The sequence below is a fragment of the Papilio machaon genome, chromosome 13 (genome assembly GCF_912999745.1).
Source record: "Papilio machaon chromosome 13, ilPapMach1.1, whole genome shotgun sequence".
In the NCBI taxonomy this organism is placed as follows: domain Eukaryota; kingdom Metazoa; phylum Arthropoda; class Insecta; order Lepidoptera; family Papilionidae; genus Papilio; species Papilio machaon.
The window spans coordinates 547,442-574,103 of NC_059998.1; the positions used below are offsets into that span (position 1 = coordinate 547,442).

A 26,662-nucleotide genomic window follows, 5' to 3' on the forward strand; every position below is an offset into this window, starting at 1 on the left:
TATATATAAGATGTTAGTCAACCGTCACTCTGCTAACTCTATAAGAGTCGCCGACAACATTTTCAGTACTATATCTTTGGAAGAAGTGACTCCTCAGATCTAAGCCAGTTTCTCCACTAGTGCCATTCATAGCGGTCACCACATCATTGGTCTTCTTCCCAGACTTAGGACCTAGAGTTAGGTTATATCTTGTTATTTCTAAACCTAGATGTCTAGAACTAAATGTCCTGCCTAGGGATTTCGTTCTTTTCACCGCGAACTTGTCCTTTGGCATTTTGATGTCGTAAATAGGATTTATGATGCCGGTACAATTCTGAGGGTAGTTTAAATTTTGCTGTAATGTTAGACGAGATTTAACTTGTTCGAGATAATTAAGATGGTTCTCTAGATCTTGGAGACGTTTTGCTGATATGTAATCTGGATAATGATTTGGAATCTGCAAAATAAAATTATTAAGGGTTAATTGCCACCTTCAGACATATAGTTAAATAAGTGGTCCCTAAGTGTTGATTTTCCTCACACTAAAGTACTGCTTTAGTAATCATTAAATCTCCCCAGGGTTGCTGACCTTATTTGTTTTGGTGAGGTTACGGGGCAGTGGTGGAGGCTGCGGGGGCTGCGCATGCGCCTCATCCCCGGACACGTCGTCCGGTGACCGACGCCGGTATGTCTGCACCGACTGTCTCGCGTCATCTACTGACTCCGGTAACTTCCAGTTACTGCAAATACTTGTTTTATTAATACAACTTTATTGTTCACAATAAACTTTATATTAAGTTAATCAAAACACTTTGCTTGTATATTATCGATGTGAACGGACCTCCTTGTATATACGTTTTTATATTCAAAATCAATTTATTGTTAATATACTTTTCCTTCTTATGTGTGCTAGATGTTTCTTTTGACCATTTCATATTCATTCTTTTCTATATTATAACTGAAATGATTGCTCGTGCTTTAAGTTCATCTACACTGCGTATTCTTTGATGACATACTAAAATGTAACACTGTATTGTAGCAGAAGAAAAACTAAACTCGAATTGTATTAGGTCGTATTATGTTATTACAGGCTTAATTATATTTGGTAGTAGTCAGTTTACAAGATAAATTAGGAGTTAATAAATATAAATTAGTATCCCACACAGAGTTCGTTCATTCCGGAAATCACATTACAACAGTATCCGACAAAGGTTTAGATACGTCAGATATTACAGTGAGTTTGCCAAATAAATCGTACAATGTGTTCGGTGGTGGCTATTTGTGTCCGGAGATGCTTTTATTATTAACTAGCTTTTACCCGCGACTCCGTCCGCGTGGAATAAAAAAAAGAAAACGGGATAAAAATTATCCTATGTCCTTTTCCTGGTTCTAAGCTACCTGCCCACCAATTTTCAGTCAAATCGATTCAGCCGTTCTTGAGTTATAAATAGTGTAACTAACACGACTTTCTTTTATATATGTAAGATGTTATTACATCAATTTGTACCCATCATACAACATTATTACAAACACAAATATGTCTAAGCCTTCACAACTTAACTAATGAAATTAGGTTTTAACTTTTAGATCATTATGTTGTTGAGCGGAGTTCAAGTCTGCGACCACCACAACCTTGAAGTAACAAGTGAAATACCAAGACTTCGTCTTTATTCATTACTCTCATATCTTCCAGGATAATTGTTAGTTTTTTTTTTTCGCTATTTTTTTTTAATTAAATATCGTGTGAACTTGTATTTGTAATAGCATACTAACTTGGTAGCCCTCTCGCTACTTCTAGAGCGAGCAGCGCGCGCCAGCCGGTGCAGCGCAAACAGCGCGCCTTCGCCGCTACTGCCCAGATACGAACACAGCTCTTGTAGGATCTGGACATTAACATTTTGTAGAAGTTTTGACAACCAACTAACATTTCAAATTAGACTGAGATTAGCAAAAATGTTTAACTTAGGTCGCGTTATCGCAGTAAAACACGTTAAATAATAGACAAAGACAGTATTAAAACAGAAGAGGTAGACGTGTCTCGTCTCACCGTGAACTTGCCGCGCTGCAGCAAGCCGGAGACGAGGTCCCCGAGCGCGAGATGCAGCAGCTCGGGCGCGCTCAGACCCGCCAGCAGGTTGGCCGGTGACCTGCCGCTCAGCAGCAATTCCTCCTCGTACGACCATCCGCAATCCTCCGCCTCCGATGTGCCTGACTCTTCTGATTATGCATAAATGTTACTGTGATAATTTGAAGTTTGCTGTGTTTAAGTTTCAAAAGGAACATGTGACTTCTTTCAAAATTTGCTGTCTGTATTAAAAATGCTTCTTTTGATGAAAAAGAAATATGAAAATATTCGATATTAAATGAATAATATTGCTTCACATTTTCTTTGTTTTGCGTTTTAAAATGTTAAGTGTGATGAAAATGCAAGCCGTTGATTTTTAAAACACTTCGAGTAAACTCTTGACACGTTTTCTTCTAATTATTTTAATATGGAACGTGGAACAATTCATTTTGTTTTAATTCATATCGATATTGAGTTGAGGACCTATCACGAATATTTGTTACACTCACCTTCATATCGTTCTCGTCAATTATGTCAAAATTAGTAAACAAACAAATAGACAAATTGAGTGGACAAATTTAAAATGTAAACACTCACCATATAACGCATCCTTTACACCATTTATAAAATCTAGCGTCTCCAGCAAACTTGGTCTACTCAGGGCTTCTTTGTTCCTTACAGTAGATCCGGCAGACCTCGGCCGTCTTTTTAACTCTTTAATGCTTTCCACTGGTTCAGTGTATACTAAACTCTTCAGAGTATGATACTTTCGTCTCAAGGTCTTCTTATCAGATTTATCTGTGATGGAGATTTCTGGAAAGCCGTAAGAAGCCGGTCTACTTCTTCGTGATCTTCTTACTCTCGATAGGTTGTCGAGAGTGGACACGTCTTGAACAGAACTGGAGGGAATTATGTCTGGCTTAGTGCTGTTCCTCCAGAAGTTACCTGATTTAACACTGCGTAGTATTTCTTCGGAGCTCTCGTGACGTCGCATGTTTCTTGATTTGGACCTAAAAAAATTGTATATTTTTATGCTAATAATTGTAAGTACAACAGTTTGAATGTGTTAACAAAATAGTACGTAGAAATTAAAAAACACTCCGGTGATATATGGCATCGGCCTTCATCAATCATGAGATAGTTTCGTTGTAATCGCCCGGAGCCTTTCTCTCTTAGAGTTTTAAGTATTAGTCAATTTTGTTGTTTTTTTACTGATTGGTAGAATAGGTAAATAAGACACCCTCTATCGCCCAGTAGAGCGGAGTGGAATGCGGCAAGCACACATCTGTTGGTCAGCTTTATCTTAGCGTGGGCCTTGTCGCGGCGGCTGAGGGTCAGCGCCCGCGCGGTGTTGTGCTCGCGACGCGACGGCAGCCGCACGGGACACGACACCGCCACACCCTCGCCAGTAGGGAACACCAGCCGGAACTCTGGTATTAACAAAACCACGCTAATACTAAATATATGAAGCAGTCTCTCAGTGGCTCTATTTTCTTCATTTCACGTTTGCGGAATATTAACCGTTTACTTGTCAATTTTTGGTTTACTTGAATTAAAATAATTATTGAATTTACATAACATTACACTATTCAAATATTAAGAAGGTTAAGATAATTTAATAACATTTTTAATGAGTTATCAAAGCATTTCATGTTTACGCTATGAAAACACTTGCTCGCAAGTAGCAGCTAATAAATAAATGAAGCTATGAATGTAGATAGTTGTACCTCTAAACGTCCCTACCCCTGCATCCCCTAGCTGCAGATATATCGCCTCAATCAAGGGGAAAGCTTTGCTACAACTGAACTTTTTGAAAGTTACATTTCCCAAGGGAAAACACTACAAACAGGGGTGTATTCACGAATTCATTTTATATTTATAACAATGAATACACTACTAGTAACTTTTCATAAACACCATTAAGAAAATTGACTACCAGTACTTTTATCGCATTATAAAATGAGCTATACTAAATATATATATAAAAGTTTTATCTTATGTTTCATCAGTTCAAACTAAATTTATTCATGACATTTTTAGTTGTTTGCTTAAATAGACTTCGCATCTGAAACATTTTAAAAGTTTTTCCTCTGTTAAAAGTAGATAATCCCAAAAGCCAAGTAACCCTTACAGGACAGAAGAGGATCATTGCCACACTCCGTATTGGAAACTTGGTATGGCCAGCGAATAAATGTTGAGTATATTGTGCGATATGACAGCGAGCCAACTTTAGCTTTTGAACCACGCTCGATTATCTTTAATTTTTCTTAATTAATTGTTTTCTTTCTGTTAGTACTAACATAAGTCTTTCATTGCGTAGATTTCAATTAAAAAAAAATATTGACTTGTAACTGAACAAAACTCTTGCTGTCAAATCATTCTCATAGTTGAGTATCGCTTTTCAAATATTTCTTCTAATCAGTACGTTTATTAAAGCGCTTCCATCAACAGTATATTATAGTGCATTTATTAAGTTTTCACCAGCCACCTTTGACCCCTATCTTTGAGTACCACCGCCGTAAGCGAGCTCTCTCTCGAGCTCAACTCCAACTGGTAATATTAAAATATAAATGCATTCGCACACAGGGCGGTGCTACGTTGAAATTTTGATCTTACAGGATTTCAATCGACTATCCGTTTTCCGTTTGGTTTGTTAATGTGGCTCTTCGCGCTCCAATTTTATAGGAGTACTTTTAATAACTAGACAAATACAATGAGGAAAGAAAATCAAAAATGCCACAAAAATTCATGCAAACTGCAAAAATAACGAAACTATGTCTTTTTTTGGTTAACTTATAGTGTAAAAGCTAACCTACATTAAGCAATTACTAGATTCAAATAATATTATCAAAAGTATTTCATACAAAACGGCACAGTTAGAGAACAAAAAGAGCCCAGCTTAGCACAAAGCGTCCTGACTGTCGCCCGCTGGCACAAAGCTGGAGAGCTATGTAGGCCGAGTGCTGCCTTACGAGTTCCATTGTGCGGACGAGAGGTAAAACCAGTCGTTTATTTACCTAACTTATTGTTAAAAAAAGACCTACATAAATTCTATTAAGTTTTCACTCCAAATTCGAAATTTTACAGTCATATCACGTATAAATTAGAGAAAGTATTGAACGAAAGATGGACGAAATTAAGGAGAATTACCAACTTGAACGATAGTTATAATTAAAGGCTGGCTATATTTAAATTGATGAGGTTCTCATCAAGCACTACTTTTTTTTAAGCACACAATTTATATGTGAACTTGTGCAGCTATTATTAAAAGCAATACTCTTACCTATATGACGGAATCTGTCCACAAAGTCGACCATAGCTTTCGCCCAGCTCATTGTTTTAGCAGCATCCAACAATCCCATACACGGCTCAATCTCTCCGCTATGGACTCCTAAGCAGTATTCTTCCAGACCCCTTTGCTCTACCTCGCATTTCCTAGCATCAAACTCTTCCAAGAACCAGCAATTTTCTATAGAAACCTCAAAAAGACTATCGAGGTAAGGTTTTAAAACTGGTCCTAAATATTTCTTATCTTCTTTCACACCCTTGTGCAACCAAAGTAGGACATGTTTCATGAGATTAGTATCAGATAAGTCTTCTTTTCTAAGTTCTGGATCTCTTCTAGCCGCGTCTATGAGGCACGCTGATGATGCGTCGTAGTAGTCTTTTAGTTTGTTCCACTTCTTCGACCTTATTACATAAACAAACATCATCAATATCGTATTTTTATACTCCTTAGACCATAGCCGTGGTTCAATTTCTCTTTAAAACGGTTATATTTTAAAGTTAATAAGCAAAAAATAATTTGTAACTTTACCTGTAAACCGATAATTCCTTATCAAACTCCCCGCTATTCCTTTGAAAGTTATTGAGGTAAGCGTCCCGCGCCTGGTCCAGTGCTATCGCCAGGACATACACCAACTCCTCAATGGACTCCTGGTGCTGTGATGTGGCTTGTATCAAATTCGCTTTGAATGCGTTTTCATTTTCCTACAGACACGACAAGTACATTTATTTGTTCATATAATATCCCGATGATGTCAACGTTGGTTCTCTGGTCAGAAAGATTGAGCTTACATCCATTGAATGGCACCGATTCCTGTGTCATACTTACATATGCCATCATGTTCTTGCACTTGATCAGTTCGTTGGCTACTCGGCTCAAATACCGCAGCTGACGCGGACTGTAGCTGTTTGCAGCGAGCGAGGACTTGGACTCTCTGTTGACGCTCTCCCAGCGACTGAACAGCGCACTCTCCAATATCTCTGAAGGTGATCGCTGAATTTCTTCTCCCACTGCAAGAAAACAATAGCAAAAGTACCAATAAAATGATTGCGCTGCAAACTTGTTAAACAAAATACAAAGATACAGATAAGTTTTTTGTTTATTTCATCAATACTTTCGCATTGTTATGGGATTACCCGCTTTAACATATGTTTTACAGCAGAATTGAATGCAATAGAGGATAAAAAAAACTTGAAAATCCTTCTACATTAACTGACCAGCAAGTTTCTGAAGATGTAAAAGACAATTCCTGATGCAAACGGCGTCGGACGCCCAGTCACCGTCTCGTGCACCGCGGCGGGTCAGGCTGGCGCGCTCCATGGGGAACACAAACCCGGCCAGCCCGCCCCGCTCGCATGTCTGTACCAACCTGACAAGTTATCACATACATAAGTGCTCTTGAACAAGTCAAAGTTTAAGTAAGAAGTGTACTAAATGCTGTGCTTTGGTGTCCTCATTAAATAACTCACGAGTCTAGGACCAAGAGTAGATGATGCGATGCGTGCGCGGCGGCGAAGCTCCTGGCGGCGACGGAGTGCAGCTGCGATACGCGGTGGAGACGTCGCCGGAGCGCACACCACGCCATGTACCGACTCAGTAGACGTGTAGAACCCTGCTCAATAAACACTTTCTCTACCAACAAATACTCGTTATCTTAGAAACTGGAGGCTTCCAAAGAAATTCTTTAACTTCTGTAACAGAATTGCCGACTAACCTGGTAAGATCCTTCGCGCATATTATCAACGAGAGTATTCAGAGCTCCCGCTACTCTGGCCAGTGTGGAGAGGTCCGAGCAGTGCGCGTCGAGCGCGGCCTCGAGCGCCGGCTGCCAGAGCTGCCACAGCGCGCCTCGCTCCCCGCCCGCGCTGCTCCCGGGGGGACCCACCGCCGCCGCGTAGTAACCCTACACCATATAGTGACAAATTTCTTACCCGGAGCATACATAATATTGGTTAAAACTGCCCATAACATAACAGAAGTTGCCAATTTGTTCGATCATTTAACTCCACCGCGCTTACTTTCTACAACTAAACTCTAAAACAAATCGATGGAATTGCCTCAAGTAATGATTGTGGTATTAAGACAGAAGGATTTCATTTAATCCTTCGCTGAATTTTGTGGCTTGCATGTAGTATGATTTGTTGACCTCCTGAGCGGCGGTATAGTGCAGCAGAGTCATAGGGTGTGTGAGAGGCACGCGGGCGGCGGCAGAGCTGCAGCCGGCGGCGCGCGCGCAGAGCACCAGCTTGGCCTCAGCCTGCGCCGCGCCCACACGCACTAGAACCCACGCCGCGCCCTCCACTATGGCTAACCGCCGCTCGCAGCTCTTCTGCTGAGATACTGTACAATTTAAATACCAAATGTTACAATATTATAATAGGTTTTTATGTAATCATCATATCATGAACTTAGACCGCTTGCAATTTTCCTAGGAAAATTGTAAAGAGGTAGCAAAGTGCATATGCAATTCTATTGTAGATTAGACTTACCGGTCTCCAAATAGCAGTATCGTTGCGGGCGCGCGTACGCGGCTGCGCGTGCGCTGAGGACACGAGACGTCCCGCCCCCCTTGCCGCGCGCACACCGCGCCAACAGCTGCACCCAGCGCTCCACCACCTTGTCTCTGAGAGAGCATTCATTCATATAGGGTTCAAAGACTTCATTTTCGTCTAGAAACAGACAAAACATCGCTAAATACCCTCTATATTTAGATATGTTCTGTTTTTAAGACGCTTGTTAGGATCTTCAAATTTGAAAGTTATTTCACATGAAAATTTCTTTTACAGTCATACTTAGAAATCTAACTCGATAACAGAGACATATTTGTCCAACTTCAGAATGTAATGACCTGCAAAGATATCCTGTGGGTGTCAGGAACTCTGCCCATTTGTCGGCCTCCCTGCCCGTCAGGCAGACCTTGCCATAGCCGTCGGGCCCTTCCTGCAGCCGGCAGTGCACATTATCCGAGTTCAAGGTCGGCAGAGCATCCAACGTCACCAGGTACTCCAGAGAACGAGATCGCATCTGTGCATACGTTATATTCAAAGTTCTACATTTTCCTTTTAATTAATATTAGGTGGAATAGTAGTGATAAATATTTTACAATATATCTTATCATCCTGTGTTTGAAAAACTCATCTCTCTTTCTCTTTCTCAATCTCTCTCTCTCTCTCTCTTTTTCCCTCTCGAACAAACACATCAATAATTACTACAAAAAGCACCTTTTTATTTCTATGCAATGCGATAAGATGACAACATCTGAAGCGCGGGTCCCTCTGCCCAGCACCATCCACTATGCGCTGCACGATGCCCTCTACTATGCACTCCATCTCCGTTGTTATACGACCTACAATTCATATCGACATAATACAGTGAAAAAATTTATTTTCTTAAAAAATTCTTAATCTTTCCCCTACAGGTATACCGTGGTGTAGGCTTCCTCCTACATCGATCTTCAACAATTGATAATTTTCGAACTTATTATTTTCTTTTATGTCCTAAAGACATTATTAAAAAAAGATGTGCAGTGCAGTCGAACGTAAACTTGCTTTAATATGACACGTACTATATCTATTTGTGCATCACAATCACCATAATAGCTCATTGTATTCATTCCCTTGCCCCCCTTTGCTTACATTGTCAAGTACTTCTCAGTCACGATATTTATACATGCTAAGTTTGTATATCCATTTAATAAATAAGTAGTTATTTGTCTCTATGGAAATGAGGAATAGATTTATTACTAAGGTTGTAAAAATATAAAGTCTTTAAAACATTTTGTATAGATTAATTTGCTTCACAGATTGTTTTCAACCAGCATCTTTACCCATAAATTTTAATGGTCTTCTGGTATTTTTATGGTTCTCTGGTACCTTTTTGGTCCTCCTCATATAAGATATCGAGGTATGAGTTGAGAGCGCGCAGCTGGTGCAAAGAGAAGCGCAGTCCGGAGGCCGGCAGCCGCAGGTCCGAGCCCGGCACCTCGCCCGCCAGACCGGATGCTCCTGACCCCATCACTGTGAGCAATTGCCATACAATAATATATGCGCCAGTGTGGATCATGTACACAGTAATTACTCAGCCTGATGAATCTCGACAGGTCTGATATTAATCGGTGCTGACACATTACTGAGTTAGGATGAAGTTTGATCTTTTACTACTTTTCGTGTTTTTAGGTGGATTGACAAGCTGAAAAAATACAATGCTAAAATGCAGAACAAGCATTACCCTTTGCCTGTAACGCCTCATTGACGTTTAATTTTATTATGTCAACTTGTACCTAGCGATGAAAATTACTGTACAATTTACTGAGAAAAGAATACCGGTCATTCTAAATCAAAAATCAATTATTTTATAATGATTTGTATCGCACAATGTTCAGTCGTATTCGACTGCGATTGTACAGCGTCCGCCGGAAGCGCTTTATCTGACGCCGTTCATGCGCACAGGTGACCGTGAGGGAAGCTGTTTACTGCTCTATTCTACAAATGTATTATGCTAATACTGTTCATTTTTTGTCTATACAGTCGAGGACGTTTATTTCCTACCCATTTCAGTGCAATGTGCTGTATTATAGCTCTTATGGTTAGTACCATTATAGTTTATGAACGAAGTTGAAAAAAATTCAAAAATATTGACACAGCAAACAAAATATTTTTTGTACAATAATTTCGTTACTGGAAATTCACAGTCAGTGACAAACCGACACAATGTCAGTGTTTTAGTGGATAATGACATAAAACCTCTTGGCCTTGCTCTGCATGAATTAACTTTACACTTATCGTCTTACTCATTAACGATAAAAACTTACTTAACCTGACTTATCTTTAACCTCGTTTAAATATTTCTGGCAAATATTTTGCTATTTATTATAATGTACTTAGCTCCCATGATCCCCAGACTTATTTCCGCAAGGTTAAGACTTCATCAAGAGAAAGAAGTGTCAAGTCTAACGAAGTCCCACCCTTGATGAAATGGCGTAAGTCCGGTGACCATATTCTACAAATTTTTGTCGACATAATATCGTTCGATTAGAGAAACGGCCATGTCACAGGCGAGCGACTAGCGACCTTCCGTCTCTAGTTTGAATTCAAGTAAAAAATTACTCGTCATTTGTCCGATGACAATAATTGTGGTGATTTACTGATGACCGTGGACGGTAACACTTTAACCATCGCTTTTTCGTTACCTCTAATTGATTTAATAGAATATATTATGTTTTTTTATTATACAAGTCACATGCCAGTATTGTTTTAACGATGACTTAGTACAAATTCTACTAATGATTAATTTTCCATATTCTTCAATAGCATGAGTAATTTTATTTTGGAGTTTACTATATACGTACATTATACTTAACTAGTGATCCACCCTAATCTAGTTAGAGAACTGTTATTCACTCTTATTACCTAACTTCTACACCATAGGTAAATTAAGGCACAAGCATTGGCTGCATGCAAAAAACGTAGTATATAGATTCGGCCACATTCAGTGTTTAAAAAAAAAAAGAAAAAATATATAGAAAAAGAATTCAAGTCTTACAAGTCGGAGTGTAAACAACGATCTTTTATAACAGCTGTAATTACCCCGTCAGAGGTCGGGAGAGCTCACCCTGAGTGATACTACCATTTGCCCCACTCATTAACCTACTTTTCTATTTGCTACGTTCATTGTACATTAGATGCGTCTAACATACAACATATGTTAACTAAGATGTTAGTCGTATTTTCAAATTGCAATTGTCTCGAGTAGGCATAAAATGGGAGAGGGTAAAAATCGCTTAGTGTAGATATGGGGCCATCTTATCGTCACCACTTGGGAGGTAACATATAGGTCTTACAACTCTCTCAACTAAAGTATATATGTCAAACATTAATTTCGCCAGTTAATCAGATATCGAAGACGCACTCGTTTAATTGTTGTACATAAAATACCTACACTATAAAGCCATTAAAAATAATTTCTTAACACTTATAATCGTCAATTATAAAATAAAGTTAAAATATTAGATTAAATATAATACATAAAAACTTAAATATGTCACTATAGAGTATGTTCAAAATGTTAAACATACATTTTCCGAATAAAGAGAGAAAGAAAGAAGTACAAAAAAAAATCATCTTCATAAAAACCAAAATTCTATTGCGCACTTCGTTTTTCTAGCCTCTTTAACTGTGAGCTCGTCCGTAAACTGAAGATCTGGACAAATCAAACACATTTATGTCCTCAAATAACTCCGTGTAGTTCTTCAGAAGTATGGCGCATCGCCGCGCGATATTTCGTTTAATTTAAAACTCGTTTTAACTTTTGATTTTCATCAGCTTAATGGTTGAGTTAATTCGTAAAAGGAACGAAACAATTTAATTCGTTATCTGCCTGCGGCCAGTTTTTTGAGTAGTGTGTTTATTTTTTTAATTCCTTTTTTAAAACGATGAACACTGACTCTCAAGGCAGTAATTTTTATTAAGTAATTAATTGAAAAATCTTTTTTAACTTTAACAAGTCTTAAAAATGTTATAAATTTCTCATAAAGTGTAAAATAACGTCACTGTAGTCCGAAAATCTCATGTATGAATAAAATATATTATAATTTAAATTATAATATATTCTTTATATTTTTCAAACCACACAAACATAATAATTTAAAAACCTACCTTACAAATAAAACTTGAATCCAAAACACATCAAGTATACAAAAAAAAATATAACAAAAAACAAAAGTAAACTGATTTTACATTTATTAAAACGTCAAAATTTTCCGCGCGAAGTAAACTTTTTTTTTGTTGTTCAAAACACTGGCAATGAAGTATACAGCCAACTCGAGGCGCGGCGGGAAACGAGTGTTTGGTTTACGTTTGGCGCGCATGGGAGCACGGAAGCGGCTTTTAGCCGAATAGGCTATTGTACAAACGATGACTATTGTGTTCGCTGCTCGTTTTGAATTATAATAGTCTACACATCTTTACTTTATTTTACCTCAATAGGTACGTTCTTTTTGTTTGTTTTTCGATAATATTTTTTTATAATAATGATTGTAAAATACATAAGTATGATATTTGTGATTTATATGGTGTAGGTAAATCGTAATGAAAGTGCTAAATGAATGGATATAGAAAGCGAAAGGCTGAATAAAAGGAGAATTAATAGATGCTACCTTTAGTTGCACTAGTTAGTCAATAGAATTGTAATTAAAACAAGTATCAGATAATATCATGGAATGTGAGCCTGAAAAGCTACTAGCTACGATTCCATATGATTTTTTTTAAATAATAAGGTGCCAAACAACTGGCCACCTGAATTCGTCGTAATAGTGAAGCGATCGGTGCCCTTGAAAATCTGGGGTGACAGATGCATTGCGTAATTTTAATCAACAGAGGAGGGGATGCACAAAAAAAGATATTTCCCCTTACTATGCACCCCCTACAAAATCTTCTCCACTAAAACCACTTCCCCTTCCCATCATTTTATCATATCATATACATTTTAAGATCGAAAGAAAGTGTACATATTATTTGTGATATTTAAAAAAATAACCGATTCGTAAACAAGATTACGTAAAATGTGTTACGTAAATTACTAGGTATTATAAGATCTTAGACATCATTGCCTAGCAAATAAAAAAATAGATATCCCTGACTAAGCAGCCAGCAACAGACAGCTAACTGATAAAACAATAGATCTTCCAAAATACACTTAAGTAACAATAGCTTTATCAAATAGATCTATGTAATGGCGGCCATTGTTCCTGCAGTGAGGAGTCGTGTCAGGAATCTTATCAGGGCAGCTGCTATCAGGCAAGTTTCGTACCATCGCATCGCCCGCCTCGCGAGCTCAAATTAAAAACCTATTAAGGCCACCCAACTTACAAATTCTTAAGCATTATCAACATGTATGCGCAATTATTTAACGTGTTAAAGCTTTTGCGACGTTCTTTGTTTAAAATAATGTAATTTAAGATTAAATTATTATTCAGATTTTCCATCCGTCCATTATTTTTTTATAAAAACGTGTTTAAAATATGAGCGTTTTATTATTTTTTCTCATCTATTATCCTGTGAAATATGACATACTAGCTGTCATCCGAGACTCCGTTCGAAAAAATTAAAAAAAACGCAATAGGTAGCTTATGTGTTCTTCCAGACTATGTTCTACATGAAAAAATGTTTAATGTTTTCTAAATGTTTCACTGAAGCTAAGACTCTTAAAATACTCTACTGTACCTACGTCAGAAGCCATCTAGAGTATGCGTCGCAAATTTGGAATCCCCGATACCATAAATATATCGACAGGTTAGAAAATATTCAGAAATGATTCATTAAGTTCCTTTGCTTTCACCAAAGAATTCCTTATCACTCTAAAGACTACATCTCACTTTGTAAAAAATTTCATTTATTGCCGCTTATCAACCGTCGTGAGACTGCCGATTTTATGTTCGTCCACAAAATATTAAAAAATTATATTGACTGTCCGGAATTACTATCCAAAATCAACTTTAGCGTACCTAGCAAATCCCGTCGATACAATCCCATCATAAGCGTACCGTATGCGTCAACCAACTACAGGCAGAATACGTGTGTGGTGCGTGCGAGCTCCAGTTTCAACATACTGTGCAAGAAGCATGATATAGACCCATTTGCAACTAGTGTGTCCTCAGCGAGGAGTTGCCTTAGCCGAGCTTTTTTCAAATAACTTGAGCAGTAAATTTAATTACTTACTTTTATATTTCCTGTGCTGACTGACAAATTAACTAAGCCAATGCTATAAGTGTGGACTTGTAATTAGCTGTATGTTAACTATCTTGTTTATAATACTGTTGTTTTCTAGCTGTAAGTCTGCCATGTAAATAAATAAATAAATAAATAAATATGTGCCAAATTTCATCAAGATCTGTTGAGCCGTTCCGGAGATACCTTCAAACATCCATCTATCTAAACATTCGCATTTATGTCATTAGTAAGATATCATCAAGGCTTTAGCTGATTCGCTCAAGTTTTTTAGGCCGTACCACATGCGGATGTATTACTGAAAACTATGTATAAAACATATACATAATATTAAGATAATAAAACTTTCTGGGCCTAACCATAAAAAACATAAAAGTCAACTTTTCAATTATATTTTAGCTTAAAAAGATTTTAATTTTTTTTTCCTTTTATCATCATCTCCCTGGCCTTTTCTTACTTACGTGGGGTCGGCTTACAAGGTTTTATAAACCTTAGAGTTTTGGCATAAGTTTTTATGGCCGGCCGCCTGCCTGTCAACAACCCTACTGGGCGACTTTTTTTTCTTTATATTCCACGCCGATATTAGACATTACCAGAAATCATGATTATTGAAATATGATTATGCGTAGACTTCAGAATGTGATCTTGGCAAATTAACAAAATACTCATAGCGTTCAAGTTTCGGAGACACATTTTTAAAAGGAAAACGTACTCTTTTGACTTTGACGTTCGTTTAACTATATTTTTTGCAACATTATGCGTTGAATTAAAGGATAGTAAAACATCGGTAATCTATGTACAATGTTTCCATTCAACTATAGCAGTTAAAGTGAATCAATAGCTTATAAATGGTCTGATTAAATTACAAATGTCGTCATCACTCAAGCTTATCTGACTTCGAACTGCGTACATGAGCATTTGTTTTTATATCAAGACATGGAAATTATTTCTTTTAACATATGTATTATACTTTTCTATTAAACCAAACATACTACATCACAGCTCATGTAAGTTCCTACAAGAGTCGAGCCTACACTGAGTTAGGAGTAACAAGACCTTAGTCAACAATCACCATGACCCAAATTTTGTCTATAATGATAAGGATGACGATATATTTTATCCAGAGATTTCGATCTCAGAAACCAACAGTCCGGTTTGCTTGACTTTACACATCTTTGAACTTCGTTATACTTCATAATAGGTTCATGTAGAAAATAGGTAACAATAAACATTCGTAATGGTTTCCTTATCAAGAACCGGCACGTAGGTGTGATCAGGCATGGCAATCAGTCGGTCTCGTGCCTGGCGGCAGTTAGCTGAATAAATTAAAACTTAGTCGGCGACTAGCAAACACCGCACTGAATTAATACATGTACTATAGCGGTATTCAGACTGTCGATACATACTGTAAATACAGGCTGCGCCTAATGCGAGGTTCCTGGATAATTCACTCTTAATATTTAAATTAATAAACTCTTAATTATTTTTCAATCTTTTTCATTTTCATAATACTTGTATAAATGACTAGCTTTTACCCGCGACTCCGTCCGCGCGGAATAAAAAAAATGCACACAAAATAAAAAAGTTCCTATGTCCGTCTCCCTAGTTCTAAGCTACCTCCCCATCTATTTTCAGCTAAATCAGTTCGACCGATCTTGAGTTATAAATAGTGTAACTAACACGACTTTCTTTTATATATATAGATAGATTTGTATACTCGAATAGTTAACTAAGATAATATACAATTCAGTTAAATTCAATGTCAAATGTTTCTATGAACACGAGTGTGATTGCTTTATTGTGACATGATAGTGTCGTGTCAGCCATTGTGTTAAAATCCGTTCTCGTTGCGTTATCTGGTTATTGAATTAAATGAAAAAAAAAATTACGACTCAAGATTTTTTCCATCCAAATAAAACATCATCGAGTTTTTATGTATGTAAAAAAATATAAATTACTTTTTTGTTACAATATAATTGAAATAAAACACAAAAAGCAAAATAGTACTTTATTTATATTTACATAATGCTCAAAATTAACACTTAATGTTGATAAAATATTGAGTGAAACAATTATGTCGCAGCACAAGTCAAATACACTGTTGTATACAAACAAACAGACATACACGAAAAGATATATTCATATAATACATCATATATATTTACATTAAAAAAACAAATTTGTAGCGACAAAAAAAAGTTTTCACAAACACACAGATTAAAACAAATCTGGCACTATTTGATATAAATTATAAGACTTATAATAAAACTAGCTGTCGCCCGCGACTCCGTCCGCGCGCAGTTAAAAAAACAATTAAAAATAGATGTTGTCCGATTCTCAGACCTACTGAATATGCTCACAAAATTTGATGAGAATCGGTCAAGCCGTTTCGGAGGAGTACGGGAACGAAAACTGTGACACGAGAATTTTATATATTAGATTATTATAAAAAACACACGTCTTTTAATTGTTCCTAAAATGGGGGGTGAAAAGCTGTTTTTTCTCTCACTATAGATGTTAGCACAATCAAGAGTGGACATAGCACTAAAATACCATAGATATACAAAAAAAACACTTTATTTCATAAACGAAATATTATTTATACTGTATATTAGCAACGACTTCCGTCAAACTTCAAACAAAAAACAAAATTAAATATTTTTTAATAGTAATAGTTTATAGAAGTCGCAGTTGACTTCATCCGCACGGAATAAAAAAAAAACTTAATAAGTAGTCTGTATGTTCTTCCAGACTATGTTCTACATCTGTGCTAAATTTCATCAAGATCCGTTGTTTCTTCACCTTCAAACATACATCCATCCATCCTAACATTCGCATTTATAATATTAGTAAGAAGTAAGATGAAACAAGGGTATTTTTTTTTAAATCGCTAGAATGACGTAAATAAATTTGACAGATGACAGCCCACTCTTGACGCTAAAGCTATCTACTTAAGTTATTTTTCTCCGCATTAAAATAACTTCTAGTTATAGTTTTTTGTATGAAAAATCCAAAGAGTCAATAATAAGTGATAAAGTCAAACTAAATGATATTTTTTTGTTTAAATGTAATATTACAATTTTCATTAATTTTAAAGAACGAATGAATTACAATATGTAACCGTTAAATTGTAAAAAAAAAATCCCTCCCTACGACCCTCCTATACCCCCCCTCTTTAATGAAACTAATCTTGTGCCAATTTTCATCATCTAGTGTAAAAACTAATTAGTTAATTGCTTTCATTTTCAAGGCATTATTTTATGATATATCTAAAAGTTTTTCCTAATATTTCTAACATCTGTCTGAATCTTTATTAGATCATTGACTCGTTACTTCCAACACAACCAAACATAGTCGTAATCAATCTAAAAAAAAAGCCTTTCTGTGTGGTCTTTCTCCTGTCTACTCCCACCGACTCCTCTTGCCACTCTTCCTGACTCTCTCAGCTTTAGTGTCTGGCTGCGCAGGCGCAGTCTGTGCTGCAGGCGCGTTCACTCCAGGCTGGATAGACGTCAGAGTCTGTTCCCACGAGTGGTCCGTCGACGCCGTGAACTAAAAACGTTAATATTTAAAAAATTATACACATTTGAAACAGTAAAATTTCTGAAGATTTATAAATGACTAGCTGTCGCCTGTGCCTCTGTCCGTGCTGAATAAAAAAACAACTTAATAAGCTAAATAGCCTATGTATTCTTCCAGACTATATTCAACATCTGTGCCAAATTTCATCAAGATCCATTGAGCCGTTCCGGAGATACCTTCAAACAAACATCCATCTAAACTTAAGCATTTATAATATTAACTAGCCGTCGCCCGCGACTCCGTCCGCGCGCAGTTAAAAAAAAAATGAAAAATAGATATTGGCCGATTCTCAGACCTACTGAATATGCTCACAAAATTTCATGAGAATCGGTCAAGCCGTTTCGGAGGAGTACGGGAACGAAAACTGTGACACGAGAATTTTATATATTAGATAAGTTAATATTAGTAAGATTACTTATTGCTTAAGCTAACTTTAAGTAGTCACAAATGTTGGATACACAAGTTAGTAGAAAAGTGTATACCTGGTTGTACTGTGAGCGGAAAGCCTGTTTGAGTGAGGCGAGACGGTCTGTAGCTGGTCCTTGCAGCTTCTCAGCTGCGCCCATCACACTGAGCGGCTCCTCTGTGTACGCCGGCAGTCCGGGCCGCTCCTTGTAACTACACAGTACTCTTCATTTACAACACAAATACTATTTTGTCTCATCATCAGCTCACTAGACGTCCCCAATGAGGGACTCGGAGCCTACCTTAAGTTAGACAAGTCAAAACATATTAGTACATGGCGGGATTCGAACCCAGAACCTGTAGATTACAAGTCAAGTCCTGAGCCACCGATGCTCTACATTTGTGCTCTATTTTTTGTATATTTTGTAAACACTAAACACTAACCCAAGTCCACATCCGCCAACGTTAAGATTCTTCGCCTTGCCCTTCTTGAAGCGAGACTTGCGGAACCAGGCCGACTGCATCGCCAGCTGCAGCAGTTCCTCCGGCACCTCCTGACAACACCACACACAAACACTACCTTAGTTTAAATATACACCACAAATATACATCTTTGTGTATGCTCGTATGTATAGTCGAGGACTTTTATTTCATAATAATTTCAACGAAAAGCAATCGATGCTTACAACATATGCAATTACTTTCATTAAATTGGGTAATGCACGTAATGGTGGGTATGGAAAGTATAGAAGAGGAAGTGAACGAAGGCCAAAAACTTATTAAATCTATGATGAGTTTGCTATACGATATTCGATGTTATGTCCTAAGATCCTAAGATGCGAATTTACTACTTTAGATGTACGTATGTTTGCGTATCTGTACGTAAGTACGTGTGTGTACATGTGCGTGTGCGTGTACGTATTTGCGTACATGTCCGTGTGCGTGTACGTATTTGCGTACATGTGCGTGTGCGTATACGTATTTGCGTACATGTGCGTGTGCGTGTACGTATTTGCGTACATGTGCGTGTACGAATTTGCGTACATGTGCGTGTGCGTGTATTTATTTGCGTACATGTGCGTGTACGTATTTGCGTACATGTGCGTGAGCGTGTACGTATTTGCGTACATGTGCGTGTGCGTGTACGTATTTGTGTACATGTGCGTGTGCGTATTTGCGTACATGTGCGTGTGCGTGTACGTATTAGCGTACATGTGCGTGTGCGTGTACGTATTTGCGTACATGTGCGTGTGCGTGTACGTATTTGCGTACATGTGCGTGTGCGTGTACGTACTTGTGTACATGTGCGTGTGCGTATTTGCGTACATGTGCGTGAGCGTGTACGTATTTGCGTACATGTGCGTGTACGTATTTGCGTACATGTGCGTGTGCGTGTACGTATTTGCGTACATGTGCGTGTGCGTGTACGTATTTGCGTACATGTGCGTGTGCGTGTACGTATTTGCGTACATGTGCGTGTGCGTGTACGTATTTGCGTACATGTGCGTGTGCGTGTACGTATTTGCGTACATGTGCGTGTGCGTGTACGTATTTGCGTACATGTGCGTGTGCGTGTACGTATTTGTGTACATGTGCGTGTGCGTGTACGTATTTGCGTACAAATTATGCGTGTGTGTGTACTGTACCTGCTGCACGGCCTCTATACTGCGCAGTAGATGCGCGGCGAACTCCCTGTCGCGGTCTCTGGCGAGCAGCGTGTGCGCATGCCCGCGTACTCCGGCGCGGCCAGTGCGGCCGACACGGTGCGTGTGCGTGTGCGTGTGCGTGTGTGTGTACTGTACCTGCTGCACGGCCTCTAGACTGCGCAGTAGATGCGCGGCGAACTCCCTGTCGCGGTCTCTGGCGAGCAGCGTGTGCGCATGCCCGCGTACTCCGGCGCGGCCAGTGCGGCCGACACGGTGCGTGTGCGTGTGCGTGTGCGTGTGTGTGTACTGTACCTGCTGCACGGCCTCTAGACTGCGCAGTAGATGCGCGGCGAACTCCCTGTCGCGGTCTCTGGCGAGCAGCGTGTGCGCATGCCCGCGTACTCCGGCGCGGCCAGTGCGGCCGACACGGTGCGTGTGCGTGTGCGTGTGTGTGTACTGTACCTGCTGCACGGCCTCTAGACTGCGCAGTAGATGCGCGGCGAACTCCCTGTCGCGGTCTCTGGCGAGCAGCGTGTGCGCATGCCCGCGTACTCCGGCGCGGCCAGTGCGGCCGACACGGTGCGTGTGCGTGTGCGTGTGTGTGTACTGTACCTGCTGCACGGCCTCTAGACTGCGCAGTAGATGCGCGGCGAACTCCCTGTCGCGGTCTCTGGCGAGCAGCGTGTGCGCATGCCCGCGTACTCCGGCGCGGCCAGTGCGGCCGACACGGTGCGTGTGCGTGTGCGTGTGCGTGTGTGTGTACTGTACCTGCTGCACGGCCTCTAGACTGCGCAGTAGATGCGCGGCGAACTCCCTGTCGCGGTCTCTGGCGAGCAGCGTGTGCGCATGCCCGCGTACTCCGGCGCGGCCAGTGCGGCCGACACGGTGCGTGTGCGTGTGCGTGTGTGTGTACTGTACCTGCTGCACGGCCTCTAGACTGCGCAGTAGATGCGCGGCGAACTCCCTGTCGCGGTCTCTGGCGAGCAGCGTGTGCGCATGCCCGCGTACTCCGGCGCGGCCAGTGCGGCCGACACGGTGCGTGTGCGTGTGTGTGTACTGTACCTGCTGCACGGCCTCTAGACTGCGCAGTAGATGCGCGGCGAACTCCCTGTCGCGGTCTCTGGCGAGCAGCGTGTGCGCATGCCCGCGTACTCCGGCGCGGCCAGTGCGGCCGACACGGTGCGTGTGCGTGTGTGTGTACTGTACCTGCTGCACGGCCTCTAGACTGCGCAGTAGATGCGCGGCGAACTCCCTGTCGCGGTCTCTGGCGAGCAGCGTGTGCGCATGCCCGCGTACTCCGGCGCGGCCAGTGCGGCCGACACGGTGCGTGTGCGTGTCGATGTCGCGCGCCACAGTGTAGTTGATCACTGTGCGCACGTGAGGGATGTCCAGACCGCGAGCTACACGACAACAAATAATACACTTCTCAATTAGTCACCAAACAACCTCTACTAAGCTTAAGAGTTTATTTCAATGCACAAATGTCACTAATTTGAAATCTTTTTTAGCTAGATTTAAAATAATATTTGTGATAAGAGTTTCAATGTTCACCGGCGACGTCAGTGGCAACGAGGATGCTGTTCTCCTGTCGTTTGAAGGCTGTGATGACTTTGTTCCTGTCCGCCTGATCCATATCACCGTGCAGCAGTAGCGCGTCGTACTCCTGCACGCCAAGGTTCGCTGCTGTCTGCTCAGCTTCTAACTGACAGTCACACAACAACATTAATTTACATACACTTAGGATATGTTACTATCGTAGTTACCTATGTTGGTATAAAATATGTACCTTTTTAGTAACAAATATAATAACACTTCCGGCAGATAGGAACTCTACCAAGTTATTTAACAGCCAAGTCCATTTATCCTCCGGTTTGTTGAATATTCTGTAAAAAACAATGTGACTATAATAATATACTGACCAAATAACGACTAATATAAAAATATGGAGCATTTCTTACATTATTACTGAGAGTTGTACGGTATTACAGTCATGTGAGTGTACACTGGTGTTGCACATTTTGACACGGTATACAGTCGAGTCGTACATTCCGTCACGGTGTACAGTCGAGTCGTACATTCTGTCACGGTGTACAGTCGAGTCGTACATTCTGTCACGGTGTACAGTCGAGTCGTACATTCTGTCACGGTGTACAGTCGAGTCGTACATTCTATCACGGTGTACAGTCATGTCGTACATTCTGTCACGGTGTACAGTCGAGTCATACATTCTGTCACGGTGTACAGTCATGTCGTACATTCTGTCACGGTGTACAGTCGAGTCGTACATTCTGTCATGGTGTACAGTCGAGTCGTACATTGTGTAAAGTGTGTACATACTTGACGTGCTGTGTGACGAGGTCGCAGGCCTCGCCGGCGGCGCCATGCTGCACGCGCACAGGGTCGTGCAGCGCGTCGCGTGCCAGGCGCTCCACACGGCGCGGGAACGTGGCGGAGAACAGCAGCGCCTGGCGCTCCGGCCGCACGTGGTTGCAGATAGAACGCACCTGCGGCTCTGCACAACGCAGGTCAATCATGTCACATTATGTTATACTAGTAACTACCCGCAACGGAATCTAAAAAAAATTCTAGTAATAAATCTAGCCTACGTCTACGCGGAATTAAAAAAGAACTTAATAAGTAGTCTACGTGTTCTTCTAGACTATGTTCTATATCCATGCCAAATTTCATCAAAATCCATTGAACCGTTCCTCAGATACCTACAAACATCCATCCATCCATCTTAACTTTCGCACTTATATTATTAGTAAGATCATTAAAGTTTAGCAATTACTGTTAGAAGTCGATTGAAGAATGATGGTCGAAGAAGAAGATTGTATGGATTCAAAGTTTACCAAGCATTTTGTTCGAGTGTATAGTTCCATACATTTAGGACCTCAAGCTAACTAGTTAAGTTAGCTGAACGAGTTAAGTTACTTAAATAATACTAATAATAAAACTCTTCACTTTGCTTACTTACCAAATCCCATATCAAACATTCTGTCCGCCTCGTCCAACACAAGGTATGTGACTCGCTGTAGATTGGTCGCTTTGCATTTGATCAGGTCTATCATGCGGCCAGGAGTTCCTACTACTATTTCAGCACCACCTACAAAAGATTTAAAAGTAGATAATATACAAAACTTGATATTAAAAATTAAATCTGTTTTTATGGTGACTTACCTTCTAAAGCTTTCGATTGTTCCCATTTGGACCCCCCACCATAGCAGCAAACACATCTAATATTATATACTTTACCAAAACGTTTAGCTTCCATATAGATCTAGAAAAAACAAACAAATTTGAATTACCATAAAAGGGGCAAAAGATCTTTTTCCTTTTCCCATTTATATCTCTAAATCTTACCTGTTGTGCTAATTCTCTTGTAGGTGCCAGAATTAACCCAATTGGTCCATCACCCGGCGCAAGCTCTTTCTGGTCCATTATATGTACCAAGAGAGGCCATAAAAACGCTGCAGTTTTACCCGAACCAGTGCGGGCGATACCTAAAATATTCCATTGAAAAAAATATAATTAACATTAAATAGTTTCAAAATAAAAACTGCAACCTTTCAATAGATGTTCAACAAATTAGGTTAACATCAACTAAGATAACACCATTTCAACCAATACTAGTAACTTTGTACAGTTATCAAGTAATGAGTACATCAATAAACATACCAATAAGATCTCTGCCGGACAATGCAGCAGGCACACCAGCTGCCTGTATTGGTGTGGGCTGCGTGTACTCCGACTTGCGTATCGCTTTCATCAGCTGCTCGTCAAAGCCCAAGTGTGCGAAGCTGCTCACTGGCCGCGGGGGATCCGGACCTGTTATCTGAAATAAAAACAATGTTGATATTTTTGACATGTCTATTGAAAAATACTATTAGTTATTATTATTAAGATAAGTAAGACAAGATACATAAATGTTTACATGGAGTGTACCATGTACCGTGTACCGTGTACTGTGAACCGTGTACCATGTACCATGTACCGTGTACCATGTACTGTCATAGTCCTACCATTGGTTATGGTATAAAAAAAATGTAATGTACTAACTTTAACACCCAAACTTTTCTTCAAGTCTTCAACTTGCTGATGTGTTAAGTTCTCAATTTCCTCATGAGGCACATAGAAATTTTTCTCAAATGGTTCGTAATTAATTTCCGAATGGTCAATAGGTGGCAGCGGGTCAATTATCTTCTTCTTTGGTGGTGCTATTGGATTTCCATCTTGATCATATTCTATTTCCTGGTCTGATTCATCACCAGCATTTGCCAGAGGATTCTCTTCCATGTATCTATATAAAAATTAATTATTATTATCTATATAAATAGTTTGTACGGTAAATTAAATATAAGATATGAAAACTACACAACACCATTATCTAATATATAAAATTCTCGTGTCACAGTTTTCGTTGCCATACTCCTCCGAAACGGCTTGACCGATTCTCATCAAATTTTGTGAGCATATTCAGTAGGTCTGAGAATTGGCCAACATCTATTTTTCTTTTTTTTTTTAACTGCGCGCGGACGGAGTCGCGGTCGACAGCTAGTGGTATATATATTTTTATAAGAGAATAAGGCAAATAAACTTTGGGTGAGGTGACCAACAACACTGTCCTTTAAGGAGATGTTAGACTCGCTTCTTGAAGGACACTTTGGTTTATCAGCTTTAAATTCAATTAATATGGTAATGTTATCTTTTTGTACTTACTTATAGTAACTTTCTTCATCATCTAACTCATCAATATCCCCTCTGGTCCCTCTGCCGCTGTCTTCTTTACCAGCTATTGCATTTTCTTTACTAGTGACCATGTCCTTGGCTGCCTGCTTTTCTAAACCAGCCATGTAAGCATCCAGTGGGTCCTCTTCATCATCATCAGCCTATGACAAGATATTTACTATTAGCAAGGAAAATTATTAATAATTATTTATCTTTCCATGCCACATTATTTCTCCTACAAATATAAAACTGAACTTGACTAATGATACAGTGGGACTAGACATTTTATTTGGTGATATGGCATTAAATATATTTTTGTCCGTTTTTTTATATTTTCTAATATTTGTAACCAGTTACTTAATATCTAAACAGATTATAAAAATAATAATATATTAGTACCTTAGAGCTTGAAGCAATGTCATTGGTGGGACTACCAGGTGCCGGAATGTATGCCAAGGCTGGCGTTGGAGGCTCATCATCATCATCAAAATATCTACAACAATAATGACATATTTATTTATTAACTAAATTATCAAGTCATTTTTGTAAAGATAACTGAAAGAAAACAAACTATTGCCTGTTTAAAGTGATCTATACTAGCAAAAAACAAAACACTACATGAAAATTACTTAATAAATGCTTAAATTAAATGGTATAAATTAAATATTTTCAAACTTACTCATCTTCGGTTTTTGATCGTTTTTTTCCTAGAGTTCCCCAGTTGCCAGCCACAGCATTTTGAGTTATAGAATTCATTGTTGAATATCCTTGCTTTGAGAGACCTGAACTTGGCGGTGGTACTGCATGCATCGGTGTAGTAGGAGGTGGAACTGCATGCAAGGAGACGTTCGAAGGATTTCGCTTTGGCATCGAAAATCCGGCGAACCCAAAACCTTTCCCACCACTGCCCCCCGAATTGTAACTCATTTTGATATTTTAGATAGCACTATTTGTAGAACAATATTCAGTATGTATTAATTAATCATAACAGGGAGGTTATTTGTTTTTAACTTTCCACGTATGTCACACTGTAGTTGATAACTAAATGAAAATACTAAATTAGACTTGAGCGAAAATTTATTCGTTACATAAAAGGATGTTTTAATATTTATTTTCAATTTTTATATCTTCAAAAAGCAAATAAGCAAAATAACAACAGCGCCTATAAGAAATTCTTCTAGTTTCTGGGTTGCCATATTTGCCATTACCTTCTAAAACTTTTACCTTCTGCAATGGTAGTATTTTGTAAAAGTTACATATAGAATTTTGGCACTTAAAGTAGTAAATTTACATCTTGGGAGCCAATTCTTTCTTTGATATATCATAGAAATGTAAAACATTATAAAACTTTTGTAAAAAACCTACAGCAATCCTATGGGGCAAAATCTATCGTTTATCTTTTACAATTTGCATACTCTGGGACTGAGGTTGTCAAATGTCATAGAAAATACCAAAATACCCAAAATACCGAGTCTTAAATAAACTCAACAAAATATTTACGATTTGCGAAACATAAGATTTTTTATTTACCATTCGTACTAAATTTAGACGAACAATTGAATACTGAATAATAATCATGTTTCATCAGTTGTGTATATTCGTATTTGCGTTTTTAGCGATTAGTAAAGTGGAAGCATCATCAGGATACGATTTTGGAGATTTCCTAGCAACCGTGTTAGGTATCGGCATTGCCGTTGTTGGAATCCTAGCATGCTTGGGCAATTATGCGAGACAGAAAGCTAGAAATGAGTTCATTTGAAACAACGTAAGTTTTTCTATCAAATTCGAATTACCTAATCTAACTGCTTGAAACCTGTTTTTAACTAAAACAGTTAATGCGTATTTATTACGTGTTTATATTTAACACGTTAAATTTCTACAAACCTACGATTTCACAATCTCAAGTTAAATCTATAATTAAAAAATTAACATTTTTATTTTTGTTACAGAATATGTCTGGCTAGTTCTACTTTCGTGTGAAGCTCATAGTCTTTCTAGTACATTTCTCAGTTTTATATTAAACAGCTTACTAAAATTGTTATTGTATAAATATATCTATCATATAAAATAGGTTGCTAAAAGGATATCTTTTAATACTTTCATTACTGTTGTAGACAAAGTTCTTTTTAATAAGTGAAAATGTTAGTGTAACTGAATGTATTAATTAGGTGAATTAACTACCACATTTTATGTTTAAAGATTTTCTCTACTGTATTTTGATATTATTAGTAATTTGTAAATATATTGT

General features: G+C 38.8%; 2 protein-coding genes across 2 annotated transcripts; both read right to left on the reverse strand.

Annotated features, from left to right (window-relative positions):
* LOC106719301 lies at positions 1-12,018 on the reverse strand. Its single transcript, XM_045680603.1, has 18 exons — positions 11,984-12,018; positions 9,203-9,346; positions 8,552-8,676; positions 8,179-8,354; positions 7,820-7,953; positions 7,477-7,670; positions 7,045-7,233; positions 6,800-6,942; positions 6,548-6,699; positions 6,159-6,340; positions 5,862-6,034; positions 5,328-5,734; positions 3,285-3,474; positions 2,642-3,054; positions 2,027-2,196; positions 1,753-1,862; positions 569-719; positions 1-436 (listed from the first exon to the last, which is right to left on the reverse strand). The coding sequence occupies exons 2-18, from the start codon at positions 9,342-9,344 to the stop codon at positions 14-16; spliced, it is 3,474 nt and encodes a 1,157-aa protein (XP_045536559.1). The 5' UTR covers positions 9,345-9,346; positions 11,984-12,018; the 3' UTR covers positions 1-13.
* A 4,898-nt stretch (positions 12,019-16,916) lies between these two features.
* LOC106719303 (ATP-dependent RNA helicase DDX42) lies at positions 16,917-25,524 on the reverse strand. Its single transcript, XM_045680816.1, has 15 exons — positions 25,094-25,524; positions 24,814-24,907; positions 24,406-24,575; positions 23,746-23,986; positions 23,365-23,521; positions 23,050-23,189; positions 22,867-22,966; positions 22,664-22,792; positions 22,024-22,198; positions 21,473-21,569; positions 21,238-21,388; positions 20,893-21,086; positions 18,485-18,594; positions 18,118-18,253; positions 16,917-17,605 (listed from the first exon to the last, which is right to left on the reverse strand). Exons 1-15 carry the CDS (start codon positions 25,339-25,341, stop codon positions 17,456-17,458), a joined length of 2,292 nt encoding a protein of 763 aa, XP_045536772.1. The 5' UTR covers positions 25,342-25,524; the 3' UTR covers positions 16,917-17,455.
* Positions 25,525-26,662: the final 1,138 nt, after the last annotated feature.

Excerpts from the sequence above, each read along its gene's own strand:
- LOC106719301 (XM_045680603.1), bottom strand. The coding sequence starts at position 9,344 with ATGGGGTCAGGAGCATCCGGTCTGGCGGGCGAGGTGCCGGGCTCGGAC. Across the intron at positions 6,035-6,158 it reads GCAAGAACATGATGGCATAT|GAAAATGAAAACGCATTCAA; the intron begins GTAAGTATGACA and ends TCGTGTCTGTAG. Across the intron at positions 3,055-3,284 it reads GCTCTACTGGGCGATAGAGG|GTCCAAATCAAGAAACATGC; the intron begins GTGTCTTATTTA and ends CAATTTTTTTAG.
- LOC106719303 (XM_045680816.1), bottom strand. The coding sequence starts at position 25,341 with ATGAGTTACAATTCGGGGGGCAGTGGTGGGAAAGGTTTTGGGTTCGCC. Across the intron at positions 22,967-23,049 it reads CAAGAGAATTAGCACAACAG|ATCTATATGGAAGCTAAACG; the intron begins GTAAGATTTAGA and ends TGTTTTTTCTAG. Across the intron at positions 18,595-20,892 it reads GTCTAGAGGCCGTGCAGCAG|GAGGTGCCGGAGGAACTGCT; the intron begins GTACAGTACACA and ends TGGTGTTGTCAG.